This window comes from Dipodomys merriami, unplaced genomic scaffold, assembly GCF_024711535.1.
Source record: "Dipodomys merriami isolate MVZ:Mamm:240054 unplaced genomic scaffold, mDipMer1.0.p SCAF_8, whole genome shotgun sequence".
Classification (NCBI taxonomy): Eukaryota; Metazoa; Chordata; class Mammalia; order Rodentia; family Heteromyidae; genus Dipodomys; species Dipodomys merriami.
Genome location: NW_027206401.1, coordinates 26169721 through 26195092, shown reverse-complemented (window position 1 = coordinate 26195092; position 25372 = coordinate 26169721). Strand labels below are relative to the sequence as shown.

The following is a 25372-nucleotide window of genomic DNA, read 5'->3' as shown; positions in this document are numbered from 1 at the left end:
TGCTGTAATGTCACACAGCAGAGCTGGCAGGGAACATGGGAACTCTCTGGAGTCCCTCTAATAAGGACACCAGTGTCATGAATGAAGGCACTGTCTCCTGCCCTCAACCTTAATACCATCAAGTGAGAAGTTAGAATTTCAACACTGAAAGTTTAGAAGGCTGAAATACGTAATTTTTAGGAATCATAAGGCCAAATTCTTTTCACCATTCTCTTCTCTAAATGAGCACTGAACATCACTCTTGTCATTCTGTGTGGCTGTCACATGTATGGCTTTACATGGAAGGACGTTTAAGTACATCCGTTATTCCCTTGTCATGAGAAGGTCTATCGTGATGAGTCCTGTTTCATTTCTGCTTGTTCAATTGTTTCCAAGTGTAAGAATGAGGTAAAAAACACCATGATGCTGTATATTGCCGTTTAAACAGCTGTCCCCATTGGCCATGCATTTTGATTAAAAATGCCGATATGTTAGAGGGTAGCAACACTGAAAACTGATCACATGGAGATGCAGGTTCCCTTTCTGTCAAGGTGTCTGCCCTGAACAAGGCTCTAGAAGCTCTATATTGAAGGATAGGATGGTTTCTTCAAAAGCAAGAGTAAGATACAGAGAAGAGATCTCTCTGTTTTTCAAAGTCTCTGGGAAAAGATCCATTAAATCCCTCCATTTTAAATCTATTTCTGTTATGGGATGCCTGCAGAGGACTTTCCCCCGAAACTAAATGTGGACAGTGTGCACAGATGCCTGAAGACACCTCCACAAATAGGGCAGTCACACTTCTTCATTTGGGGAAAATAATGTATGTTCTTTTCATTTGATTCTTAATGTTTTTATATGTATGCATATATTATACTTGTATATACACATAGACCTGTACATATTATACATACATATTATATTTGAATATACTATACTTGTAATAGACACATGTTATTATACAAATAGTACATATAATAATAATATGTGACTATATGTGACTTTTTCCTCCCTCTCCTCTTTCCTTTCCTCCTTCCTTCCTTCCTTCTTTCCTCCCTCCCTCTCTTCTTTGTACTTCTAGGTTTGTGCTTGCTAGACAAGCACTCTTATCATGTATGCACACTCTTGTATTTTTTTAACCATTATTCTTTTCAGATAATATCATGTCTAGCCTCAAATAGAGATACTTTTCTGAGTCTCTCCATAGTTGAATTACAGGCATGAATCAATCTAACAAACTTATTTGTTGTGATGAGGACCTGAGCTAACATTTCTTTTCCTAGGCTGACATCAATTATCATTGATCATGTCAAATCACCATTTAGTAGCAGGATTACAAACATGAGCCAGCCACTACACCCAGCCTGAAATGCCTTATTTCCTTCCCATTAAATGTACAATGTTTTCTGCAGCACTTTAAAGATGTCATAATATTATTGCCTGGCTTTCAGTGTTTGTGATGTAAAGTCAGAAAAAGCTTTCCCTGCTGTTCCTTTGAAAACAAAGTGTTGGTACTTTCATTGTCTTTATCTTAGGCAGATGGAGGTTACTACAGGTGCCCCAGGGGATGACTCTATTGGTTCCTGGATTCTGTGGATTGACCTTTTTTGACCACTTTGGGAAAATTCTTAGTGTATATTTCCTCAAATCCTTTTGCTGTCTGTTCTTTCTCTCCTCTTGTCTAGAGACTCGTTACACATGTTGCCTTGCGCATCATGGACTTTACTTCCTGTGTGCTTCATTCACCTCTTTGCTATTGACCCTTCTTCAGTCTGTTCACTTCCTGGTGGCCTGATTTTAGCAGAATAGTTTTGTTCTTCCTTTATTGAACATATTTATTGAAAGCTTATTTGTATTAATTATATTTTCAGCTCTAGAACTCCATTTGTAGTTTAGAAAATGGATGGAAGATGCCATCTTCATGTGGTCATATGTAGCATAACATAAGTTGTTTTTAACTATGTGTGTCATATCTAGGGCATTGCAAACACCTCAGTCTGTGTTGCTTGTCTTCTTTTTCCATTTTTGATATGTGGATTCATGACAAGCTCATAGCTTATGATTAATGTACATTGTGTCTAAAAATTTACAAGAATTCTGGATATTGTTATTTTCTTTTAATGGAGTTTCTTATCCTTCCAGGTACCAGAATAGGGTGAGATGGCCTTCATTCTAGCTGTTTAGATTTTTCATGGCCTGGTCAGGGCTCAGATAGCTGTGCTGGTGCTGTTCAATCCTGAGGACAGATTTTCAACACATCAGTGAGAAGCCCTGTTTGTTTATTAGAACCTCCCCTTTCTTGTTGAACTTGGCATTCAAATTTGGTCTTCCTGCTTCTGAGATTTTCCCAAAACCTGCTGATACTTTTCCTACATCATGAGTTAATTTTTGTCAGATACTTATTGTCAATACTCAAAATGTATCATATCTCTTAAAGATAAAAGCTCAAAAGATAAGAGATCCCTTAGTCAGGCGCTGGTGGCTTACACCTATAATCCTGGCTACTCAGGAGGTTGAGATCTGAGGACCTGGGTTCAAAGCCAGCCCACACAGGAAAGTCTGTAAGACTCTTACCTCTAATAAACTACTCAGAAAAAGCCAGAAGTGGAGCAGTGGCTCAGTGGTAGAGCACTAGCTTTGAACAAAAAGAAGATCAGGGACAGTACCCATGCCCTGAGTTCAATCCCCAAGATCTGCACACACACACAAAAAGAAAGAAAACAAAAGACCCATTTCTCTATATATTGTAGTCTTTTAGATCATAGCCAATCTAGTGCTTGGCCCTGAATTTCAAGGTTTATTACCTATGAGACTGGTGACCTTCTAGGCTATGGCATATCAGTGACACCCCATCACCTTTTGGCAAATTGATAGAAGAGATTGTTATCTATACAGAGAGGAAAGTGCTGCTGTTTTCTTGCTTTATCTTTGCTTAAATCTGCTATCTTGGTTCTTCTGATAACTTAAACAGCTGTTCTTAGTATATTATTTAGTTTTTAAGACTTTTGTCTCTTGGAGAAGTTGAAGGCAAAAAAAAACTGTATTCGCCTGATTTATAGTTTGAAAAATCATAGGAGAGATATAATATCCTTCATCTGACAAAATTAATTTTGCTTTGACAGTAAAGACTGATACAGGTGCAGGCTCTAGACACTAGGACTATAGGTATTTTAGATGCTTTAGGTACTAGTTTTTTAGGTACTTCAGGTCTTCCTTTAACTTGGTATATTTCAAATGCACATTGATCACTTATGTAGAAATATTAAGCTGGCAAATAGATTTAAAAATCTGAAGTTGAGGGAGAATCTTGGAAGAAATTATATGAACTCGGATTTCACTGGCAACAGTCTCATGCCTGTAATCCTAGCTACTCAGGAGGCTGAGATCTGAGGATCACAGTTCAAAGCCAGCCCGGGCAGGAAAAATCTGTGAGACTCTTATCTCCAAGAAACCACTTAGAAAACTGGAAATGGCTCTGTGGCTTAAGTGGTAGAGCACTAGCCTTGAGCTGAATCACTGAGGGACAGCACCTAGGCCCAGAGTTCAAGCCCCATGACCAACCAAAAAAAAAAGAGGAGGGCCCACACTTGGCCCTGATAGGTCACATTGTAATCCCAGCTACTCAGGAGGCTGAGATGTGGAGGGCTGCAAAGCAGGCCTAGACAGAAAAATAAAAACAAAAACGATGGGATTCCATTTCCAATTAGCTAGCCAAAAAGCCAGGCATGGCTCAAGAAGTAGATGATGAGCTACAAGCAAACAAGCCAAGAAAACTCAAGTCCTACTGCCAGCAATAAAAAAACAAAAACAAAAAACAGACAAAAGAGAGAACCTAGGATTGATTCCCAGGCCTTCCAAATTCAGAAGTGGTAGATAAACCACTTCCATATGAAGGAAGTGTCTACTTCAACAGTGCAGCAACTGATAGGGGTAAGCTCTGATTCTCATAACACCTTTTCAGAAGTAGAAATACCAAATCATCAAAGCAAACCCCGAACAACCTGACATCAATGAGTAGCATCTTTTTCCCTCTTCAATACAAGTCAAATGGCTGTAAACAGAGAGAATTAATTTGGGAGCTTCTACCACCCCACCACCTACCCATGTTCAATTTACTCATTTAAAGACACAAATGTTGGCACTGTGCTTTTTTTTTTTTTCAATTGAGATAATAGTCCATAAAATTATACAAAGAAGTAGTAGATTATAACATCTTTTGCTTATCAGCCAGATCATGAGTTAAGATTAAATGTAATTCTGTTCCTTTGTCAAAATACCTTACTTTTGTATTTCCAGAATCTTTGTGTAAATAAATTTTTTTAATGCTGCTTTTCTGCCAAGTTGGCTGTAGGAAGCTCATTTTAGATTAATCTCAAATTAGCTGAAATAATGAACACAAATAAAAGAAATATAGCACAAGGAAGGAAATTGGTCCAAACACTAATGAGCAATTGCCTCTCAGCATTGGGTCATTATGATTTATCAATAAAATAAGTCAGGTGCAAATGAGGAGGCGAAGATGAATAAACTTCAAAATACAGGGTAAGTAGTTAATTAAGCTGTCCGCCTTCATGGCCTTCATTATTTCCATGCTGGAATCTTTCAGTACTAGGGTGGAATGCATAATTAGTAAATAGTAATAGTTAAATAGAATTATAGCATTTGCGTTATCAACTTCCTCATTGGCTCAATCAATTCATTCAAAATGATAAACATTTTCATCCATCAATATAAGCACAATTTATTTACATAATGATTTTGGAAATATAGAAAGGTTTAACAGATGATTTTTAGAAATTAAGAAAAGGGTAGAAAGTGATTGCTCTCCTGATTTTAGAATATTCTCAAGAAAATTACGCTAGTGACAAACTTGATTTACTATCATTTGTTTACATTCTATTTTAGTTCACATAATAGACTTTGCAGAAAGTTCTGCTAAGTAGCTCTCATACTGCCTCTATTAGCCATATTAGATTTCAGCTAATCATTCTGCAGCTACTTTACACAAGTACCTAGACAATCTGAGTTTATATTAAGATAAAGAGGAGTTATAGTCTATTTGGGTATGTGGAATAAAACACTCTATCTGCTATGTGACACCATATTATGTGTGGGTATTATGTATGCATGTATGTATGTATGTATGTATGTATGTATGCATGAATGAATGCATGCAGGTATCTTGTACAAGTACCTCATGGGGGGTTCTAATTTTGTCACTATGTTAGTCAAGTAAGTCAGGTTGTTTTGTCAATGTGATCAAATATCAGATTAATTTTGTCCCATGCTAAAAGTTTAGGGTCATCCAGCTCTAGGGTATTGGGGAGCTGATGGGGCAGAGCATGGTATGGTAGGGACCATATCATGGAACAAATTGGATCACCTCATGTTAGATAGGAGTCAGAGCAACAAAGAAAAGCCTAGGAGACAATACAGCCATCAGTGACCACTTCCTTCCAAGAGGCTCTATATCCTAAAATTTCCAGAAATTTCCCCAAAGCAACATCAGCATGGAACCAAGTTTGTAGGAATCACATCATATCCAAGCCATGAAAAATCACTGAAACAAGTCATGCTTCCTATACCACTGCTTCTGGATATTTCAGATTTTTTTTCTGAAGTCCATTACATTCATCCAATCATTTCATAAACTTACGATAAATGACAAACATTTTCACTATTTTTTAAAAATTTGTCAGGAATTGCATGATAAAAAGGTTAGTAAGTCCAACACAAGCATTTATAGTGTGGTAAAAAATCCTCTGTCTTTTACTGTAATAAAATATACATGCTATTATGTTATTAAATATTCTGATGCACAGAATGTATACCAAGAAAAAAACAAAGTATTTGAGATGAGTATCATGTGTCAGTATATCTTTGTCATTGTAATAAATGAATCCCTCCATAGGAGATACTGAATATAGTTTAGATTGCATATTTATGGGGGCAAGAGGACACATTAAAAATCTTTCTACTAATATTTCTTGATCTTAATTTGGCATGTTCTGAGAGGTACATAATAAGTTTTTAACAATGGGCTGTTACATAGATGAGCAACAATGAACACCCATTTGAAGTATGCAAACCTTGGAACATGATTGGAGAGACACAGCATGTGTTAAAGGACAATAAGTCCTTGGTATTTTTTCCTCATCCTTCTAAAATCTATCATTTATGAGAGGTTAAAGGTAAGCCAGAAAGAGACAGGTGTTAAACTGGACTACTTTATTATTTGCATAAAGTATGGCTTTATCATATAAACATATGAATAGTTCTGCCTAGAATTACAACAGAGACATTTTTGTCCCCACCCAGTTCCTACAGCCACTTCTAGCATATATTGATTATACTAAGACTTGCTTTCATTCTCCTGATATTCACTAAAACTTCAAATTCCAAATTTATTAGTGGACTCGATGCCTGTATAAATGAGTATTTCATGAAGTATCCTTTTTTCTTTATCACTAGAATACTTATATATTACTATTTTGAATATGGATTAAAATTCATACTTTAAATTTTTATTCTTAAAACATTATTTTTTTTGGATAGGAACTTTCTTATTTATCATTTTCCCATATGCATGTTGAAAGTTTTACCTGTGTGTGAGAACAATCACATCAATGTTTACCAGTTTTCATCATGAACTGTATTTATAATCTAAGACTTCCTATGAATTTTTAATGGTATTATCATTTGGAACTATTTTCTTTGATTTATCTTGCAAACACACGTAATCATACCAGCATTTTACTTTGGGAGCACACTATAAATACAGTTCATATTTTGTTCTAACTACAAGTTAACAGTTTCCTTTATGTAACCAAATACTTTTTGAAGTATAGTTATTTAAAAATTAATTTGCAAACATGATCTCATAGAACATATGTTGGCTATCAGACCTCAGAGTGGTAGATACTCTAAAATGCAAATTAGACAGAATAGGGAATCACAATTAATTCTGACTTCTAGTGCCTTGCAGTAATGTGATTTTTCTAACTGGATGATAGATTTCTGTCTAGAATTTAATAAATTTTGACATGTAGTCTCACCATCGCATTTACAATAACTTTTTATATACTCTACATATTATAATAATAATGATAATTCAAAACTAACCATAAGATATATAACTATTAGCAGATAAATTATCAGGGTAGATAAGAGCGAAAACCTACATAGAGTTTATCTCCAGTTAGGAAATATTTATCCCCCAATGTAATTTTTCTCATTATCCTTTTCATTCAATTAAAAGTTCCAAGACACTGTAGATGTGAATATATTTTTCCATTTTAAGGTTACATTAAAGGGAAAATAAAAGCAGTAATAACTTACATCCAGAAAGTAGGTAAAAATATTGTAGCTTATGATAATAATATTTAGTCATCCTTAAAATTGGCCAGTTATTGCTCTAAGCATTGCATGTGAATTCTGTCATAACCATCACCGCTGTACAAAGAAAGCATATTATTTATATTCATTGATGAGACTGAGAAAAAAATGAAGAATGAAAAGTTTAGAAATTGTTCCAAGTGCCTTATCCTATTTAACACTGCAAGATATCTGGATTCTATATGCCAACTAGCAGCTCCACTTGGATGTCTAGTGAAGCATCACCAACCTTACAACTCAGAAGTCTTGAACTTTCTTCTAAAATCATATACTTCTCTCAGTTATCAACACCATTCTTAACTTATCTGTGCAGAAACAAAAACCAGGAGGCTAATTTTTACTGTGTCCCATATGTGCTGCTTAATAAGATCCTGTAAACTTCAACTACACAATACAGCTTCAGTTTACCATGTGTCACCTCTACCATTCTTACCCCAGTCTAAACCACCACCATAGGACTTGCTCATAGGACTGCTAAAGAGCCCAGGAACTTCACCTCCATTCACTTTCTCTGCCTGTATCCCATAGCCAAGCAGGGAGTAGGGCAATGAAAAAAGCACAAATTAGATCTCACAACCCCATTGCTCAAAAATCTTCCATTGTCATCCCAACTCTACAGAATGAAATTGATACCCTTATTCCATTCTTTGCAACTCACTGACCTATCTCTTGGGCTTCTCCCATATGCTCATCTACGGATCTGCTGCTCCTATTGGATTCTCATAATCCAATGGTTTTAGGATGAGACAAGAGTGTTTCTTCATCTGACCTTTTAGAGTTGCTGGGTTCTCTGTCTTAATTGATATTCCCAAAGACACTGACATGGCTTTATCCTTCTACTTTTTTTTTTTAATTTGGTCAAGTTTTAATTTAAGTATCACAATGACACCTTTGGTACAATTAAGTTGTGCCTATAAAACTTTTTAAGAAAGAAAGAAAGACTGATGGGGAGTTTAGAAATTATGTTGAGTAAAATCACCCATGATTCAGGTTCCGCATCAATGAAGATATAAAACCTCCTTATCCTCTGCTGCTATTGACAGTTTTTAAGTGAGAATAATGTCATCATGTCCGTTCCTAAATTTTGAAGATTAAAGAACTAATTTGAAAATGCTGGTAAAAATGTAACTATTTATATTCAAAAAGCCAACATTCAGAGATAGAATTGAGAATTTCATATTGTTATTTTAAAAATATTTGCTTTTCAGAGACTTTATTTGATAACATTTTTTCACATGTCAGCTACTATACTAATGAGTTAGTGAATATGAAATTGAATATATAGGGTTCCTACTTTTTAAAATCATATAATTTATATCCTAAGTTTAAGACATTTTACCAAATAAAAGAAAGGCTTAAATAAATGATAACAACAGCAGGATGTCACAAAAGAAAAGTGCTATAATCAAGATGGACAGAACACTCAGATCATACCATTAGTAATGCTAATATTCCTTAACTTTTCCTACATGCTAGATAGATGCTACATATCTAAAAACTAGTACTTCTTTTCTTCAGATATATTTTTAATTGTAAAAATACTGTACAGAGGGGTTACAGTTACCTGAGTAGAATAATGAGTACACTTCCTATCGAGCATTGTTACCTCCTCCTTTGTTTTTCCCTACCCTCCCTTCCCTTCCCACCTACCTAACTCCTCCCTCCCCACTGCCCCAACCCAAAATTGTAAAGTTTGTTTTCAACATAGTGTCTTGTATACCTCACTGTTACAATGGGTCGACCTGTATCCTTATTTAAGCATTATCAACTCCAAATGGATCAAAGACCTCAGAGTCAAAGCAGACACTCTGAAAACATTACAGGATGGAATAGGAGAAACCCTAGGTCTCCTTAGCACAGGCTGAAATTTTCTTAATAGAGACCCAGAAGCACAACAAATCAAAGAAAGGTTGGACAAATGGGATTGCATGAAATTGCAGAGCTTCTGCATGGCAAAGGCATAGTTAGCAAGATCAATAGAAAGCCCACAGATTGGGAGAAAATCTTCACTAGCCATACAACAGACAAGGGTCTCATATCTAAAATATACTTGGAACTCAAAAAATTAAATCCCCCAACAACAAATTCTCAAAGAAACAACTGTCCAATAAATAAATGGGCTAAAGACTTAAAGAGAAATTTCTCTGAAGAGGAAAGAAGGATGGCCAGTAGACACATGAAGAAATGCTCAACCTCCCTAGCCATATTGAGATACCACCTCACCCCAGTTAGAATGGCTATAATCAAGAACTCTAATAACAACAGATGCTGGAGGGGATGTGGATAGAAGGGAACCTTACTGAATTGTTGCTGTGAGTGTAAATTTGTTCAACCACTTTGGAAAACAGTATGGAAGTTCCTCAAAAGACTCCACATAGAGCTCCCCTATGACTCTAGCAATCCCACTTTTGGGCATTTACCCAAAAGATCACAAATAAGACCATAGTAAAGCTATCAGCACAATTATGTTTGTTGGGGCATAATTTGTCATAGCTAAGATATGGAACCAACCCAGATGCCTCTCAGTAGATGAAGGGATCAAGAAAATGTGGTATATATATACACAGTGGAATTCTTTGCCTCCATCAGAAAGAATGACATTGTCCCATTTGTTAGGAAATGGAAAGACTTGGAAAAAATTATATTAAGTGCAGTAAGCCAGGTCCAAAGAAACATAGATCCCATGGTTTCTCTTATTTGCAATTATTAGTATATTCTGATACAAACAGAAAAGTTCAGATAAGTTGATGTTAGGTGAAATGAACCCCCAAATAAGGATTCAAATGTTTTTTTCTTTCTTTTGATTGTTTCTAACATATTTATAAGATGATTTCTTTGTTGCTTTTTATGTCCCTCCCACATGGTATACCCCTGTTTTCACTGTATTTGATGTTGGTATAATTTGTGGAGGGGAAGGGGAAAAACAAATTGTTTAAATAGGGATACTGGTGGACCCATTGCAACAATGAGATGTACAAGACATTATGTCTAAAAACGAACTTTACAACTTTGGCGGAGGGGGGATGTATGGGGGGGAGGGGAGGGAGAGAGAAAAGGGGGGAGGGAGATGGGAAGGGTTGGGAAGGGGAAATAAAGGAGGAGGCAACAATGGTTGATAAGAAATGTTCTCATTACCTTGCTCGTGTAACTGTAACCCCTCTGTACAATATTTTCACAATAAAAAAGCATTTTGTTATATATCTTCCCCTCCCCAAATCATAAAAATGTATATACAAGATGCAGGACACCGGAATCAGATACAGTGAAAACAGGGGTTATAGCATAAGGGAAGAACATATAAAAGAAACAAAAGAATCACATAGTACATTATAAGTACATTAAAAACAATAGAAAGCAAGAAAGAAAAATCCACTTGTGTCCCTATCTTGGGGTTCATTTCACTTAACATCATCTTATATGGTTATATGTCCAAAGCTTTTGACCTCTTCTGCTTGAAGTAGACATGTAGACATATACTAGTTATTGCAAATAAAGGAAACCATGGGACATATGTTTCTTTGGGGCTGGCTTACTTCACTTAGTATAATTTTTTCAAAGTTTTTCCAATTCCCAACAAATGGGGCAATGCCATTCTTTCTGATGTAGGCATAGAATTCCATGACATATACATTTATATACATATAATATCTATTATATATATATCACATTTCTTGATCCATTCATCTACTGAGAGGCATCTGGGTTGGTTCCATATCTTAACTATGGTGAATAATGCTGTGATAAGCATGATTGTGCTGGTAGCTTTAGTATGACCTTGTTTGTGATCATTTGGGTAAATGCCCAAAAGTGGGATTGCTGGGTCATAGGGGTGCTCTATATGGAGTCTTTTGAGGAACCTCCAAACTGTTTCCAAAGTGGTTGAACAAGGTCCTTCTACTTCTTTTCTAGAACATTCTTATACTTACTTTCTCAAATATCCAGTGAAAAAATAAGGTTAAATACACCACTCTATTATAACACCTGGATTAAAGGCTAGCCGGTTGAATAATGTGTTGCTCAATAATATATGTAAAATAATTGGACTAGTAAATGATATCATATATACTTTGTGGTGTGGCTCTTTAAAATATATGAAGATTCAGGATATTAAACTCTTCGATAGGACTCTAGGGAAACAAATGTAAGAGCAATACTAACCAAGTGCATTTCAGCTCAGGTACAGCTGTCCTTTTCAGGCATCTTAACTGAGATGTGACTGTTCTCTTTTAAGTCTCCTACAGAGATCATTGAGCAGGTAGACACTTAAATGTATTCTGTTCACATTTAAATAATTTCATTTGTGTTTAGGCTGCAGAAATTGATCTGAGGTTGGTCCAGCATATTGTTTCATTTAAGCTTTTGATGCATTTCTAAAATGATTATGTCAAGAATATCTGCAATTTAAATCGTGACCTTCTGTGGTTTGAATTCTTATTTTAAGATTTCTGACCTGAACACTAAAAGGATTAGCACAAGAATTTTAATGGTCACACTGCTGTTCTTAGTTTTATCAGTGAAAGACAAATGCTGTCCAGATAATAATGGAGGCTTGTCTCTGTTCACTACCTTCTGTTTATGATCATGCTGCAATACCATTCTGAAACTTATTGCAGATATGCAGTCTGGGCTCAGGGGAAATTGAGTCATTATAATCCAAAGTATGTGCAAGACTTTGCTAATAGTTGCTGCTAATTCACAACCATTCACTGTATGTCTATGTTTGCCTTAGTGCATGTTATAAAATACATTGCTGAATTTATAATGGTGTCTCTATTTCCTTACATATATTTACGGAGAATTGTACATTCTGCCCATCCTTTCTTTGCTGTGCAGATGTAGTCATTTTCTAGGGTCAGGTTTTGGAACTAGTGCTCTTATAGCTTTCCCATGGATGTGATAGAGTGGTAGTTACTCACAGTGTACAAGAAGACCCATGTTTTAAGCCTTGAGTTTCACAAATGACAGAGCTTGGTTCCATACTAGTGAAATAATATTTCTGTTCCCTAGAGATAATGTTGTTCTTTAAGATTTGCTTCTAGTCTTTGTGATTAAACATTTTATTGCATATTGCTTTCTGAATCAGAATTCAATAGCAGCATTCTGTCCTATTTGCAAAAGAAATGTGTATGATTTTTCTACAGAAGGCTTACAGATATCCAGAATGTTAGATGTGATTCAATGTTCATAGCTAGATACTGGAACCACAGAAAGTGTTAAAAATTATTGGTATATTTTGGGGCAGCTATAACTGTGACTTATAACATTTATAACCTGTCTGATTGAAAAGCTTTCAAAGTCCTCACATCACTTTTAAGGATTTTCTTTTTCTCTTCTCTAGTATGAGTTCCCATGTGATTAAACTAAACCCAGTCGAAATTTGAACACTCAAAATAATTTTTAAAAGCTTTGATGCAATAAATTAGACCTACCTAGAGAATGTTGAAATCCAACTTTCATCAGTATTGCTTGTATTCAAGGTCCTGTTCTCTCCCCTGGCATCTTTCACAGTTGGTACTCGATTTCTTAAGCCATGCCTCAAGTTGGATATTTTGCTAGTTAACTAGAAATGAAATCCTGAGGACTTTTCAGCCTGGGCTGGCTTCAAACCATAATTTTCCAGGTCTCAGCTTCCTAAGGTAGAGGATTGTGGGTATGAATCAGCAGTATCCAACTCATAAATCACTTTTAATTTGACATTACTAAAGTGATATGATTTGCAGGGGTTTCTTTTTTTAACTCAAAAAGAACCAGGGGAAATCTACACAGAATGGAGAGTAAGGATTTCCAGAGGGATTACATTTTAATATGCCCCCGTAATGTGGAATATTTCAAAAATCTTATTTAATATTTTTTTAATTATTAGAAAATGGCCATTTTCTAAATGGACAGGAATTAGAGGTGTTGGCATATGTCTGTAATCCCAGCACCTTATATGGCTGAGGTAAGAGTTTTATAGTTCAAGACTAGACTGGCCTAGGGGGAGGAGGGAAAGAAAGGAAGAAATGAATCAAAAAAGGGATTTTCTATATATTCTGTGGAGACCTACAAGTATTATCTCAGGCAGCTATTCAGTTTTTCATTCCATCTTTGCATCTTCAGCTTTTTCATTTTATCTACACTTTTCACACTTCACTGGTCAGTGAGATCAATTCTTTAAAGTTGGAAAAGGTCAGCTAGAAAAACATGTTAGAATGCGTTTTTGTTGTTGTTACTGTTTTTGCAAATTCACTTTCTTGACTCGTAGACTATAGGGTGCTCACTATTTTGTGCTTGTAACCCCATCCTTCCTTCAGCTTCAAAGCCAGGAACAAGTTGAATTGTCCACATTGCCTCGCCATCATTGTTTTTTTTTTAAATCTCTCTGTCATGGACCTTGTAATAGTACAAGATTATCTTCCCATCTCAAGGTTTGTAACCAAACTATCTCCATAGAGTTCCTTTGTCATAAAAGGTAACATATTCATATATTCCAAGAGGTAAGATATGGACAAGTTGGAGGGGCCATTATTCTGTCTACCCATACAAGCTTCATTTTACTTGACTTACCAGCAACTTCTTCCTGACCCACCGAGTTCTTGTTGCTATAAACAAAATTCTCTATGATGAAAGTCTAGCTCAAAGGGTGCATTCAATTATCTTAAGGGAAAGATTAGAAAACAGCATTTTAGGATATATTTTTGGATAGAAAATGTAGACTAAGTAGAACCACTAGAAAAGTGCCTATCCATGGCTTATAGAAATATTCAGGTAAGTACTGAAAACTCCTAACTTTGTTCTCTCTTCCTTGTCTATATTCTATTTTAAGTGAAGCTATATTAGAAAAACATATTTTTTTACTTTTTAAATCTCTAGATTTGAAATAAATATCACTTTCATAAGCCAAAAGTGAGTTTCCAAAACTAAGAGAATATATTAACCAAAGCTATAGATATTTCAGAGAAGATGATAATAGCCAAAAAGCAGAAAACATTTCAAATAGGTCACTGGTAACTCTCTGATAATTACAATAGGGTGGCAGGTGATTCATGAGCTTCAAAAATTTAATTCAGTAAGCGTGGTAAATTAATAAACAAAGAGTACAGATTATCCTCAAGACATTTCTAAGGGAAAGGCAAGAAAGTGGAGCAATGTATAAGCATGAAAACAGCTGCTGTGATCTCAATTGTAATAGCTAAAATTGGATGAGTGTTAAGTGACTGTGATCTGCTGCACGCATTCATGAACCAAGATCAGAAAGTTTCGTTCTGTCTTTGATTTGTCATTCTACACCGTTAACATTACATTTCTAACTCTTCTCATCACTACAAATCTTTGCTATTATTCCCCAATTCCTTTGAACTAGAATGATTCATTCATGTCTGTAATGTCATAAATTGAAGAATGAGTAAGTTCTCCCTACTCTGGCAACTATAGAAGCACAAAAACAAAGGCAATGCCAGGTATTTCTCCAGGGAGAATAATTTTTAGCAGGCAAGCTTTAAACTGTCACATTTTTGATCATCTGTGATTCACACCAACATGGTTCTCTGTGATGGTTTCATTGAAAGGACTGCCATGTTCTGTGGGGGACTCAGTTCACCTGCCATTGTAGTAGTAGCTAGAGTGAAAGCCAGGGGAAGCCAATGACTTATTTGCAGAAGGCAGGTCATTCTTTTGAAGCTGTAGATTGCTTCAAATGAGGGAGAAACATGGGAGGGGAGAACAGAAGTCAAGGGCAGCGCTAAAAGCAAGGAAAGTGCTTGCCTGGATGTCTCCTGCAGCTAACATTGTTAAAAATGGCAGCAACTTAATGAAGAATAGGGTCATAAATGCATTAATAACCCAAGGGAGGACCTTCTTTATTCGGATTTGGATTCCATTCACTTGGGTTGCTAGAATTTTTTTTAAGACTGGACTAAAATTTTGAGGCCTTTTGGGCTAATAATACCCTTTAAAGTTGATAATTAATTATTAAAACACATTTTTTTGATCTCAGAATATGGTAGAATCAGTAAGACATGGAGTTAACCATTTATTAAGAAAATGCATTAAGTGTTTGCACTTTAAGAACAAAAACTAAATTACTGCTAGTGGTAATACTGTTATGTGGAAGAGAACTATTTCTTTATTAAAGTGAAACATAGCCCACTGTTGGTGGCTCATGCCTATATTCCTAGCTGCTCAGAATGCTACCTCTTGAGGATCATGGTTCACAGCTATCCTGGAGAAGACAGATGGGGGAGACTTTTATTTTCAACTAATCAAGAAAAGCCAAAATGGAAGGTGTAGCTCAACTGTTAAAGCTCCGGCCTTGAGAAAAAAAAGCTAAGCAAGAACACAAAGTTGTGAGCTCAAGTTCTAGTATTGTCACGTGTATGCACACACACACAAACACACACACACATGCACATACAGACACAGTAATGTGTATTATATTTTTATTTTGGTCGTGAAAAATTTTAAACACATATAAACCTACAGAGAACACCATGGTCCCAGATGTGTCCAATACCTGTCCACATGTCAGAATCAACACATGGCTCATAGGTCATTTAGAAGCAAATTTAATATGTATCATTTTCTCTCTGGATAGAACATTATGTATCTCTGAAGGACAAGACTCTGATAAATAAAATAATGTCACACCTAAAAATGAGTACCATTACTTCATTACTATTAATTATTATGCATAAGTATTCCAATATCTCACATTTTCTGTTAATTTTCTTTTATTTTTAGTTTAATTTTAGCTTAGTTTTTTGTTGGTCATGGGGCTTGAACTCTAGGCCTGGACAATGTCCTTGAGCTTTGTTTTGCTCAAGGCAAGCACTCTACCATTTGATCCACAGCACTACTTCTGGCTTTTTTTCTTTTTTTGAGTACTTTGTTGGAGATGTGTTGGATAGATTTTCCTGCCTTGGCTGGCTTTGAACCCAGATCCTCAGATCTCATCCTCCTGAGTACAGAGTGTGAGCCACTGGTGTCTGGCTTGCTAATTTCCTTTAGAAAGGCTTGATGATCAAATCAGGATATACAGGAAGACAAAAAAAGACATATTTGTTGAGGGACATGGAATTGTCTCTACTAATCAATAGACTTCATCATTTTTTACTTCTTTACTATTTATTTAAACAAATAAACCTTGTTGTTCATTCAAAGGAGGTTCTTACATTCTGCATGTACTAACTACACTCCTAGATTATTATTTTCATGTTGCTTTCCTGCTTCATTGTCTAATAAATGTTTCAATTTAGACTTGCTCTGGTTTAGTTTTGTTTTGGGGATGATCATTTTTCTAGGTCATGCCATGTGCTTGTAATACACTGCAAAAATGTGTGGATGTCTCTTTTTGTGGATGTTTGTGGCCACCGATGAGCATTAGTAGCCATTAATTCATGAATTCAGTGCACACCGCATTCCGGTAGAGAGAAGCATGCTGGGAACTGTAACATGTACTCTATGATTTTTTCACTTAACTATGTGTCTATATTGCAGTTCAAGCTGAGGATTCTCTTGATCACTTTTGCTTATTAATTCTTCCAAATTATATTTACAATCAACGAGTCCAGGTCTTAGGAAACAAACCCAATATTTTTCATGAAAAAGTGGACTTGCATTCTGTTTATATATTATTGCAGAGAGAGGTGAACAGAAACTTTTTTTTTCAGAGCTATAAGTTGAAATTTGCTTTCTTGAAGAGTTGAAGTGCAAAGGTCCTTCGTTACACTCCCTTGAAGAATCAAGCATTGATTTAAAGCCTTTAAAGAGTTCAACAAGTAATCGCAAGTTTTTCAAGGATTATCATTAATTATTATTACCTGAATTAAATTCATATGAGTTTCATAGAGTATAAAAACTCTATTTTAATTGGGAGCAGAGTGCTTCATTCTCCTTTGCAGCCTGGGAGCCACTTACCCTCAGGTAAAGTAGCACAGTTGCTTCTCTGAAGCTTCACTGAGCTTGTTCTCAGCAATTGTAAAACATACTTGATGGTGAAGAGTTAGACAAAGTGGACTGCACATTGTAATTGAGTGACAATTACAGCTCAATTTAGTATATGAAATGACTTTAAATGATTTTGTCTAACCATGAAAGTTATGGTGGGAAAACTCCTCTATATTTCCAGCCATACTATCCTAGGTTTACCAAAATAACTTAATGTATTAAAAAAAAAACACAAAATGAATCTAGAAAATCAGGATAGCTTATATTTTCAGGTTAATTTTCTTTTTAAATTCATCATTTACAAATTTACACATTTAGAAGTAGAGTAAACTCAAATCCAGTAAAATGATCATTAGAATTTATGTAATAATCACTTCAGAGAGCATTTTTTTCCCTGCTGGCAGTAGGGTCTTAAAACTCTGGTCCTGAAAGCTAACCCTGAGCTTTTTTGCTTAAGGCTACCACTCTACCACTTGAAATATAGCTCCAATTCTGGCTTTTGTGCTAGTTAATTGGAGAAAAGAGTCTCACTGGCTTTCCTGCCTGAGCTGACTTAGAACCCTGATCCTCAGATCTCAGCCCCTCCTGAGTAGCTAGGATTTGATTACAGGTATGAGTCACCAGAACCCAGCTCTTCAGAGACTTTTTAAGGTCATGGTGAGCCACTAATATTTTGAGATTGCTTGAAAATTTAGCTGGAGAAAAAGAGCCTGGGAAGGTTGGCTTAAGTGCAGTAAAGCTGTTGTACAATGTGTCAATGAATTTTTATCTTGCTAGGCCCAGCTAGGCCTCAGTCAGACTTACCTCTATAAAGCTGGGGATTTTCACCAAAACAATAGCCACTCTGAATTCTTAGGGCATTGGTCTCTGTTCTCCATCATAGGAACTCAGATGAACCTTCAAGAAACATGCCAAATTCTTCTCATCTTTTTCTCTTTATTGTTTTTGATTTTTATTTTACTTCATTTTCTTTTTAGCAGGCTTGGGTGGAACAGATGATAATCACATCAACTGTATCCATCAACTCAGACACCATACATACACTGAAAGCCTCACAGAATTTCCAGTGGGTACTACACTTGAAAATTCATGCTATCTATTATCCCTTCCTAATTATGATATTTATACTGATAAATGAGATAATTTGCCTTATAGACCATAAGAGTGAAGAATAAAGTTGAGCTTTCAAGATAGTTTGAGATAAGTATTTTGGAGACATATCACTGCAGATAGAAATATTTATACCTATAACAGAATACAGTATAAAAAAACACAATTAAATGATTTAATCTGTGAACAATCTTTTTTTTTTTTTTTGCTATCAGAAGTTCACAGATAAAAACATGTGGAGGAAAGAGGAAGAGCTCTACACTGGATATCTCCTTGATGATCATGATCTGTTCTTTTGAGAGATTAGGAAAGAAGATTTGGAAAAGAACAAATCAGATCAGGTCCTAACTCCCTTAGACAGCAGCCTTAAGGTTTTCTTTATGATTTTTATAAGAAGAAGCCTGAAAGAAAGAGTTTATATTTATCCAATTTCTTTAACTGAGCATCAGTGACACTCCAAAGTCTCTGAAATATCCAAAACGCCAGACTTTTGTAGTATTTTTTCCATCTGTGTGATGCTTTAAAAAACAAAGGGACTAAGATAAAGGATTTATTGATGGCTTTAGTAGAGGATTAAAAAATCCACATCTAGCAATTTATGTGCTAAAAATTGGTTTGAATATCAGACTCAATCAAATGGATTATAAGAGAGTTAGGTTGTTCAGGAGCAGAAAAGAATCAAGACTGTTCACAACTCTTACATCTCACCTTAGGCAATGAAGACTCCTCGTGAACCATTGCTAGACAATTACCACTTTATCTTACTTACCTATATACTAAAAGGATCACAAAGCATCTTTTTAATATGATGGTCCTTGTATGTTGTGAGATTGAGATGGGAAGGGTTCTTCAGTCCCCAATTCCTTTCCATCTCTCCACCTGAAAGCCAGTTCTTAATAATCTACCTTTTTATTGAAGTAATACTTAATACCACATCTAATGGTGTAATTATATGATAACTTTTAGGCAACATTCAAATGAGTAACAAATATAAGAGAACATAAAGTTCCCATAGTTACAGTAAAGTTTCAGATGTTTGGTAAGATATTTAAGAGTTCAAATTGTTTTTTTAGTCTCCCTGTTTGTAAAAATGGCCCACCATCAGGAAAACATTTGCATCTCACATTGAGCCTACCAGTCTTAGTACTTCATATAATGAAATGTTTACTTTTCTTGTTCTTACCACAATAGACTGAAAGTTTATTCATCAGGAAATGAGGTATTAACACCACTGATTTTGAAGAGTCTTTATACAGAGAACACAAGAGACAGTTAATAAAAGTGGCATCAATAACATTAAATAGTTCTATTCTATTAGGGGCATTGAAAATTTGGAGCACTTAAAAAATGATGGTTAAGATTTTTACAATCATTTTCTGAAGGCTTCAAAGAATACATCTATTCATTGTATTTTTCAATCATGCTATTTACAGCACTTTAAAAAGTTTATTCATAATCCTACATGCCAACACATTTAATTAATTTTGCATGGGATGTGAAAGAATCCACATAAAAGAAATGAAAAAGACTCCTTAGTCCTTTAAATGAAATAGGATTCCTTTAATACTTTTGAAGACAGCAACCGCATTTCTGTGTTATTTAGTGCTAGTTGTTGCATTGATTTATAGATGGACTTTGTAGAGTTTCTTGTTGAAGATTTTTTTTCACATATTACTTTTCACCTGTTATTCTAGAGCCTACTCAGAGGCTCCTGAATCATAAATCCATATTGTAGTTCCAAGTGATATTTAGCCTCTTCCTGTTTTAGCTTGCTGAGATGCTTTCTAAATAAAGTTCTTTATCCATAACCTCAATGTAGCCTTGTTTTTCTTACTGAGTACCAGTGATCTCTAATAGACTTCCTTAACTCCTTGAATTTTATCATTAATAAAAGTGCATATTTTGGAAGGAAAATATTGCTAACACAAAATATTTGTATGATTCTCTCTTGCAAAGTATGTCCACCGTTGTGTATCCTTTATTGTTTTTCAGAGATTTTATTTCGTATTTTTTTTTATCTTTGAATAGTTTACAAAGGGGCTTCAATTCAACTTGTCATTATTGGGGTACAATGCATCTTGATCACTGTCACCTCTTTCATCATTATCCCCTGTGTCTCCCATCCCCTCAATCAGTATCTTTTCTGGAAACTTCCATCGGAAAAGGAATGTTTGGAAATAGATGATTAGAGATAATCTCAGCTTTTAAGGATATAAGAAGGTGGATAGTAAAGAAACATACAACTTATTTTATACAGTCACCCAGTGTGCTAGTGATGACTGCAATTTACTGCAACTGAAATGAGTGGTGCTAAAACTTATAGCAATAATACAGAAAGTGATTCTGATTATTCAAGTAAATTTAATAAATAGCATACGTATAATGTTATAAAAGAATTATAGTATCACACCTTTGAAGATGGGCTCTGCTCTGGAGGTATTCACAATTTACTTATTCACCTTTTCACTGTTTTAAGACACTACCCAGAATACTTTAGGATTACCAACAGGACCATACTATTTTTATAATTTTACAGTACAGACAGCTCTGTCTGTGTCTTCTATAAGGTTAATTAGTTGGTATAGTCTTCAGTGATTTACCTTTGAAAGAGATATTGTGTATTGTAAGTAGTTGTATACAAATTATCTGGAAGAAATAATTCCTTATGAAGAACATCTAAACATTTAGAAATAGAAAATACTTTAGATATAGTTGTCCCTTCCTTCCTTCCTTCCTTCTTTCCTTCCTTCCTTCCTTCCTTCCTTCCTTCCTTCCTTCCTTCCTTCCTTCCTTCCTTCCTTCCTTCCTTTTTTCTTCTTCCATCTCTCTCTCCCTTCCTGCCCCATCCATTCCTTCTTTCCAACCTCATTGCTTTATTTCCTCCCTCCCTCCCTCCCTCTCTCCTCCTCCTCCTTCCTTCTTTCCTTCCTTCCTTCCTTCCTTCCTTCCTTCCTTCCTTCCTTCCTTCTTTTCTAATTTTTAATTGTAAAGATACTGTATAGAAGGGTTACAGTTACATGAGTAAGGTAATGAGTACATTTCCTATTTAGCACTGTTACCCTCTCCTTTGTTTTTCCCCTACTATCCCTTCCCTCCCCAATTCCTCCCCCCCACCAATTGTAAAGTTCATATTCAACATAGATTCCACCTCATCCCAGTTAGAATGGCTCTAATCAATTAATCTAATAACAATAGATGCTGGAGGGGATGTGGCCAGAAGGGAACACTAATGCACTGTTGGTAGGAATGTAAACTTGTTCAACCACTTTGGAAAGCAGTATGGAGTTTCCTCAAAAGACTCCACATAGAGCTTCCCATATGACTCAGCAATCCTACTTTTGGACATTTACACAATCACACACAAGGCCATACTAAGGCTACCATCACAACTATGTTTATCACAGCATTATTCACCATAGCGAAGATATGGAACCAAATGCCCCTCAGTAGATGAATGGATCAAGAAAATGTGATACATCTACATATATAGATATAGATAGATAGATAAATATAGATATATACCTTTTTTTCTTACTCTTCCATTTTAACCAGATCCTTATGTTTGATATTCAGGCACTTAATTACCAATTAAGACATACCTCCAGCTCTAAATTTTTCTCCATTTTGAAAGTCATCTTATAGATGTGGATTTGGCTCAATGGTAGTACATTTGCTTAGCACATTCAAGGTCCTGAAGTCACACCCAGCATAGAAAAAATTAATTATAATTAAACTCTATACCATTCATTTAAAACAATCAATTGCAGAAGGATATTGAGATGAAATAAAGCCATCCTCTCCATCTCCTTGATTCTTCTTTCTAAAACGTCAAAGACAACAGCTTTGAAATGTTATGTATATTCTTGCTCCAAATGCCTATGCATTTCCAAGTACTTACATGCAAATAATATGTATGACTATCTTCAATTGTATGTGTATATATCATTGTAAATATGAATTTTTCAATATATTTTCCCTGCAATGATATTCAGTAAAACAGAATTGTAAAGTTTATACTAAGCAGAATAGACATTTTGGCTGTTGCTTGCTCTGTAGGGATTAATTAGATGATCTCAGGCAAGAGGAGGCATCTGGGAAGCTGAGCAGTAATTTAGCAACAGAAGGATTTCAGTATTTTAGCCATCAGCAGCATTTCTACTATGGTGTCTAGAAAGTATATGCCAGTTCTAATCTCAGTCTCTTGAGAGCTTGTGGTTTTCATTGAGTTGCACAGTATGCACACAATCCTGGTAAGGAGCTCAAAAGAGCCAGCTGTGTGGTGGCACCTTCCATATCAACTTCTAATATTTGCAAATTCAGTCCCTTAGAGTACATAGAAATTACCATATGTGAATTCAGGAAGATATTTGTGAAAGCCAATCTAGAACATGACAAATTGCTTTATTACCATTGTACTTTTCATGTCTTATTACCACACGCATATCCTGGCTTTCTCCTTATTTACACACTGTGCACACATCTAGTAATGATCTGGAAAGGCCAGCTTCAGAGCTTTCTGTGTAACTCAGTTTTTCCTAAATTCCCACCCAAGCTATTGTACATAAATGTCACTTGATAATGCTTGTACATTTTTGTTTTGCATCTGTGCACTGTGTTGGTAAATCACACATATGTGTAATCACAAAACATCCAAAATGTGTTTTTGTTTTTAATTTTCAAATTATGTAAATATTGAAAAATACTGGATGCTCTCAAGTATCTCAGTTATAACTGTTGATGTATGGTAGTGTTGGTTCTTTCTTTATTTCCATACTTTCCCCATGCTTATATCTTTCAAAGAGAAGGTTCAGAAACACTTCCCTTAATGGACTTCTATTTCAGTGAGTTATCTGTGTATCACTGGAATTTCATCTGTGCTTTTTTCTGTTTGTGAATGTAGAGAAACTGCCATTTATGGCCTACTGTCAAGTTCTTTCCAGTTGCTATACATACATTATTTCATTCAATCCAAACATTGTATACTTCTTGACCATAAGTTACAATAAAGAAAGCTAAGACTTGGAAAAGTAACCTTGCTAGGTTCCCATAAACACTTGGCCTACAGTATGAATGCACGACTGTGGTGCCAATAACTTATGTTGTTTTAGTTTTATAACACTGGATCCATCTACCTAGTACTTTTTGAGGATCAAATGATATGAGTAATACCAAGTATTACAATTTCTAGCACATGGTTTATTGTCTCTAATGATAAGGTGACCAAAATGGTATCTCATGGATGCTTTCAGTGGTAATGGTTGTAATAGAACCTTGAAAATCAGGTGAAATGATGTCAAGGAGTCGTACAAAAACTAAAGTTGGGTCTTTTCAAATCAGGATGGTCAGAATGGAATACCTTGCCTCAGCAAAAAATTATTAACTATGAACATGCAATAGGAAAATCATGTCAGAGAATATAATAGAATAATAGGGTCAAATCTAGAATAGTCTCAGGTATCAATTAGTCTTATACTTGACCTAGAATGGAAAAGAAGAAAAATAGCACTTTGGAATTTAAACTGTGTTTTTGGTCATTCCCAGGTGTTTCAAATTGCATATGTAATTGTGAAAGCAGCCAACTCCCCTCGGCCTGGAAACTGGATTTTGGAACGCTCACTGGATGATGTGGAATACAAGCCCTGGCAGTATCATGCCGTCACTGACACAGAGTGCCTGACCCTCTACAATATCTATCCCCGCACAGGACCCCCATCCTATGCCCAAGACGATGAGGTCATCTGTACTTCCTTTTATTCCAAGATACACCCTTTAGAGAATGGAGAGGTAAGATGAAAAGCCTACCATTGAATTACACTGAAAACGGCAAATCGCCCTGTCAGAAAGACTTGGATATGTCAGTAATTAATGTCAGAGAGATTTTTTAATGGAATCTAGCAGAAATACATTTCAATGAATTATTAAATAAAAGAAGGGAAAAAACCCAAAGTGGTTAGAATGTTAACTACCTTCGTGTCTCCTATCTCCAGGAAAGATCAGAAAAGAGGAAATGCATTGAAGTTGGAAAGTCAGTGATTGATTTTATAGAGAGAGGACTTTCCTGACAATGACAGTTGCTAATGATTAGAAAGGGACTGAAGATCTTAAAGAAAAGCTTATAACTGTATATACTGAATCTAAAGAGAGAGACAAAAGAGGAGAATTTGTGAGGAAATATAACCCATACTCAAAGCTCTCGTTAAAAAGAACAGAAATGCTGTCATGTCCATGTGTCTTCTCTGCCACCACAGGGGGCTGTTGTGGGGTGTCTTCCCTTTGGTCCCACTATTCTTAATGGAAATATGCAAAGGCTCCTAAGTTCCATGTGCCAGGACTGGGCTCTGTGTTTAACAGGACTTAGCTATTCTTTAGTGGATTTTAGCCTTTACATTTACATTTAGCCAAACCATCAATTTCTTGTAATTATTTTTGTGCTCTTGATTTAGTTACTTAATAATCATTATCCTACACGATAATAAATATGATCAAATGAACCACTAATAATGACACAATAATATTTATTCATCTCCTCTCAAGTATCCAAACCATGACTTTCTGCCTCTTGAACTCCCTAATACCTTTTTATATCTGTTCCTGACCTGTCTCTTTAGTATAGGTGGCTTACCACCTTTCATTCTACTTGCTTAAACAGATTCTCCTTAACTAGCCATACGATCATATCCTGAAAAAGCCACCATAAGTTAAAAAGATCATGTTATAAATGACCTTAATACATCTACTCTGCTAACATGGCTCTGCCTAGCCAACTTTACACCTGCTTTGACTACTTACATTAACCTACCATGGACAAAATTCTCTAACAGACAGCCCATTTCTTAATGAAGTGTTGAATAGCTTATGCAGTTTATTGAGTCCTATACCAAAAGTGAAAAGCTGAGTTATGTGGTGACAGGAAAACAGATGAATGCTGCGTGAACATGAAAAAACACAAAATTGTCCAAATTAAAGA

General features: G+C 35.5%; 1 protein-coding gene across 1 annotated transcript in view; it reads left to right on the top strand.

Annotated features, from left to right (window-relative positions):
* Lama2 (laminin subunit alpha 2) overlaps positions 1 to 25372 on the top strand; it is a 565166-nt gene that overhangs the window by 157140 nt on the left and 382654 nt on the right. The window contains exon 4 of the mRNA XM_070010715.1: positions 23947 to 24189. Coding sequence (XP_069866816.1) covers positions 23947 to 24189 — 243 coding nt within the window. The remainder of the gene's footprint in view (positions 1 to 23946; positions 24190 to 25372) is intronic.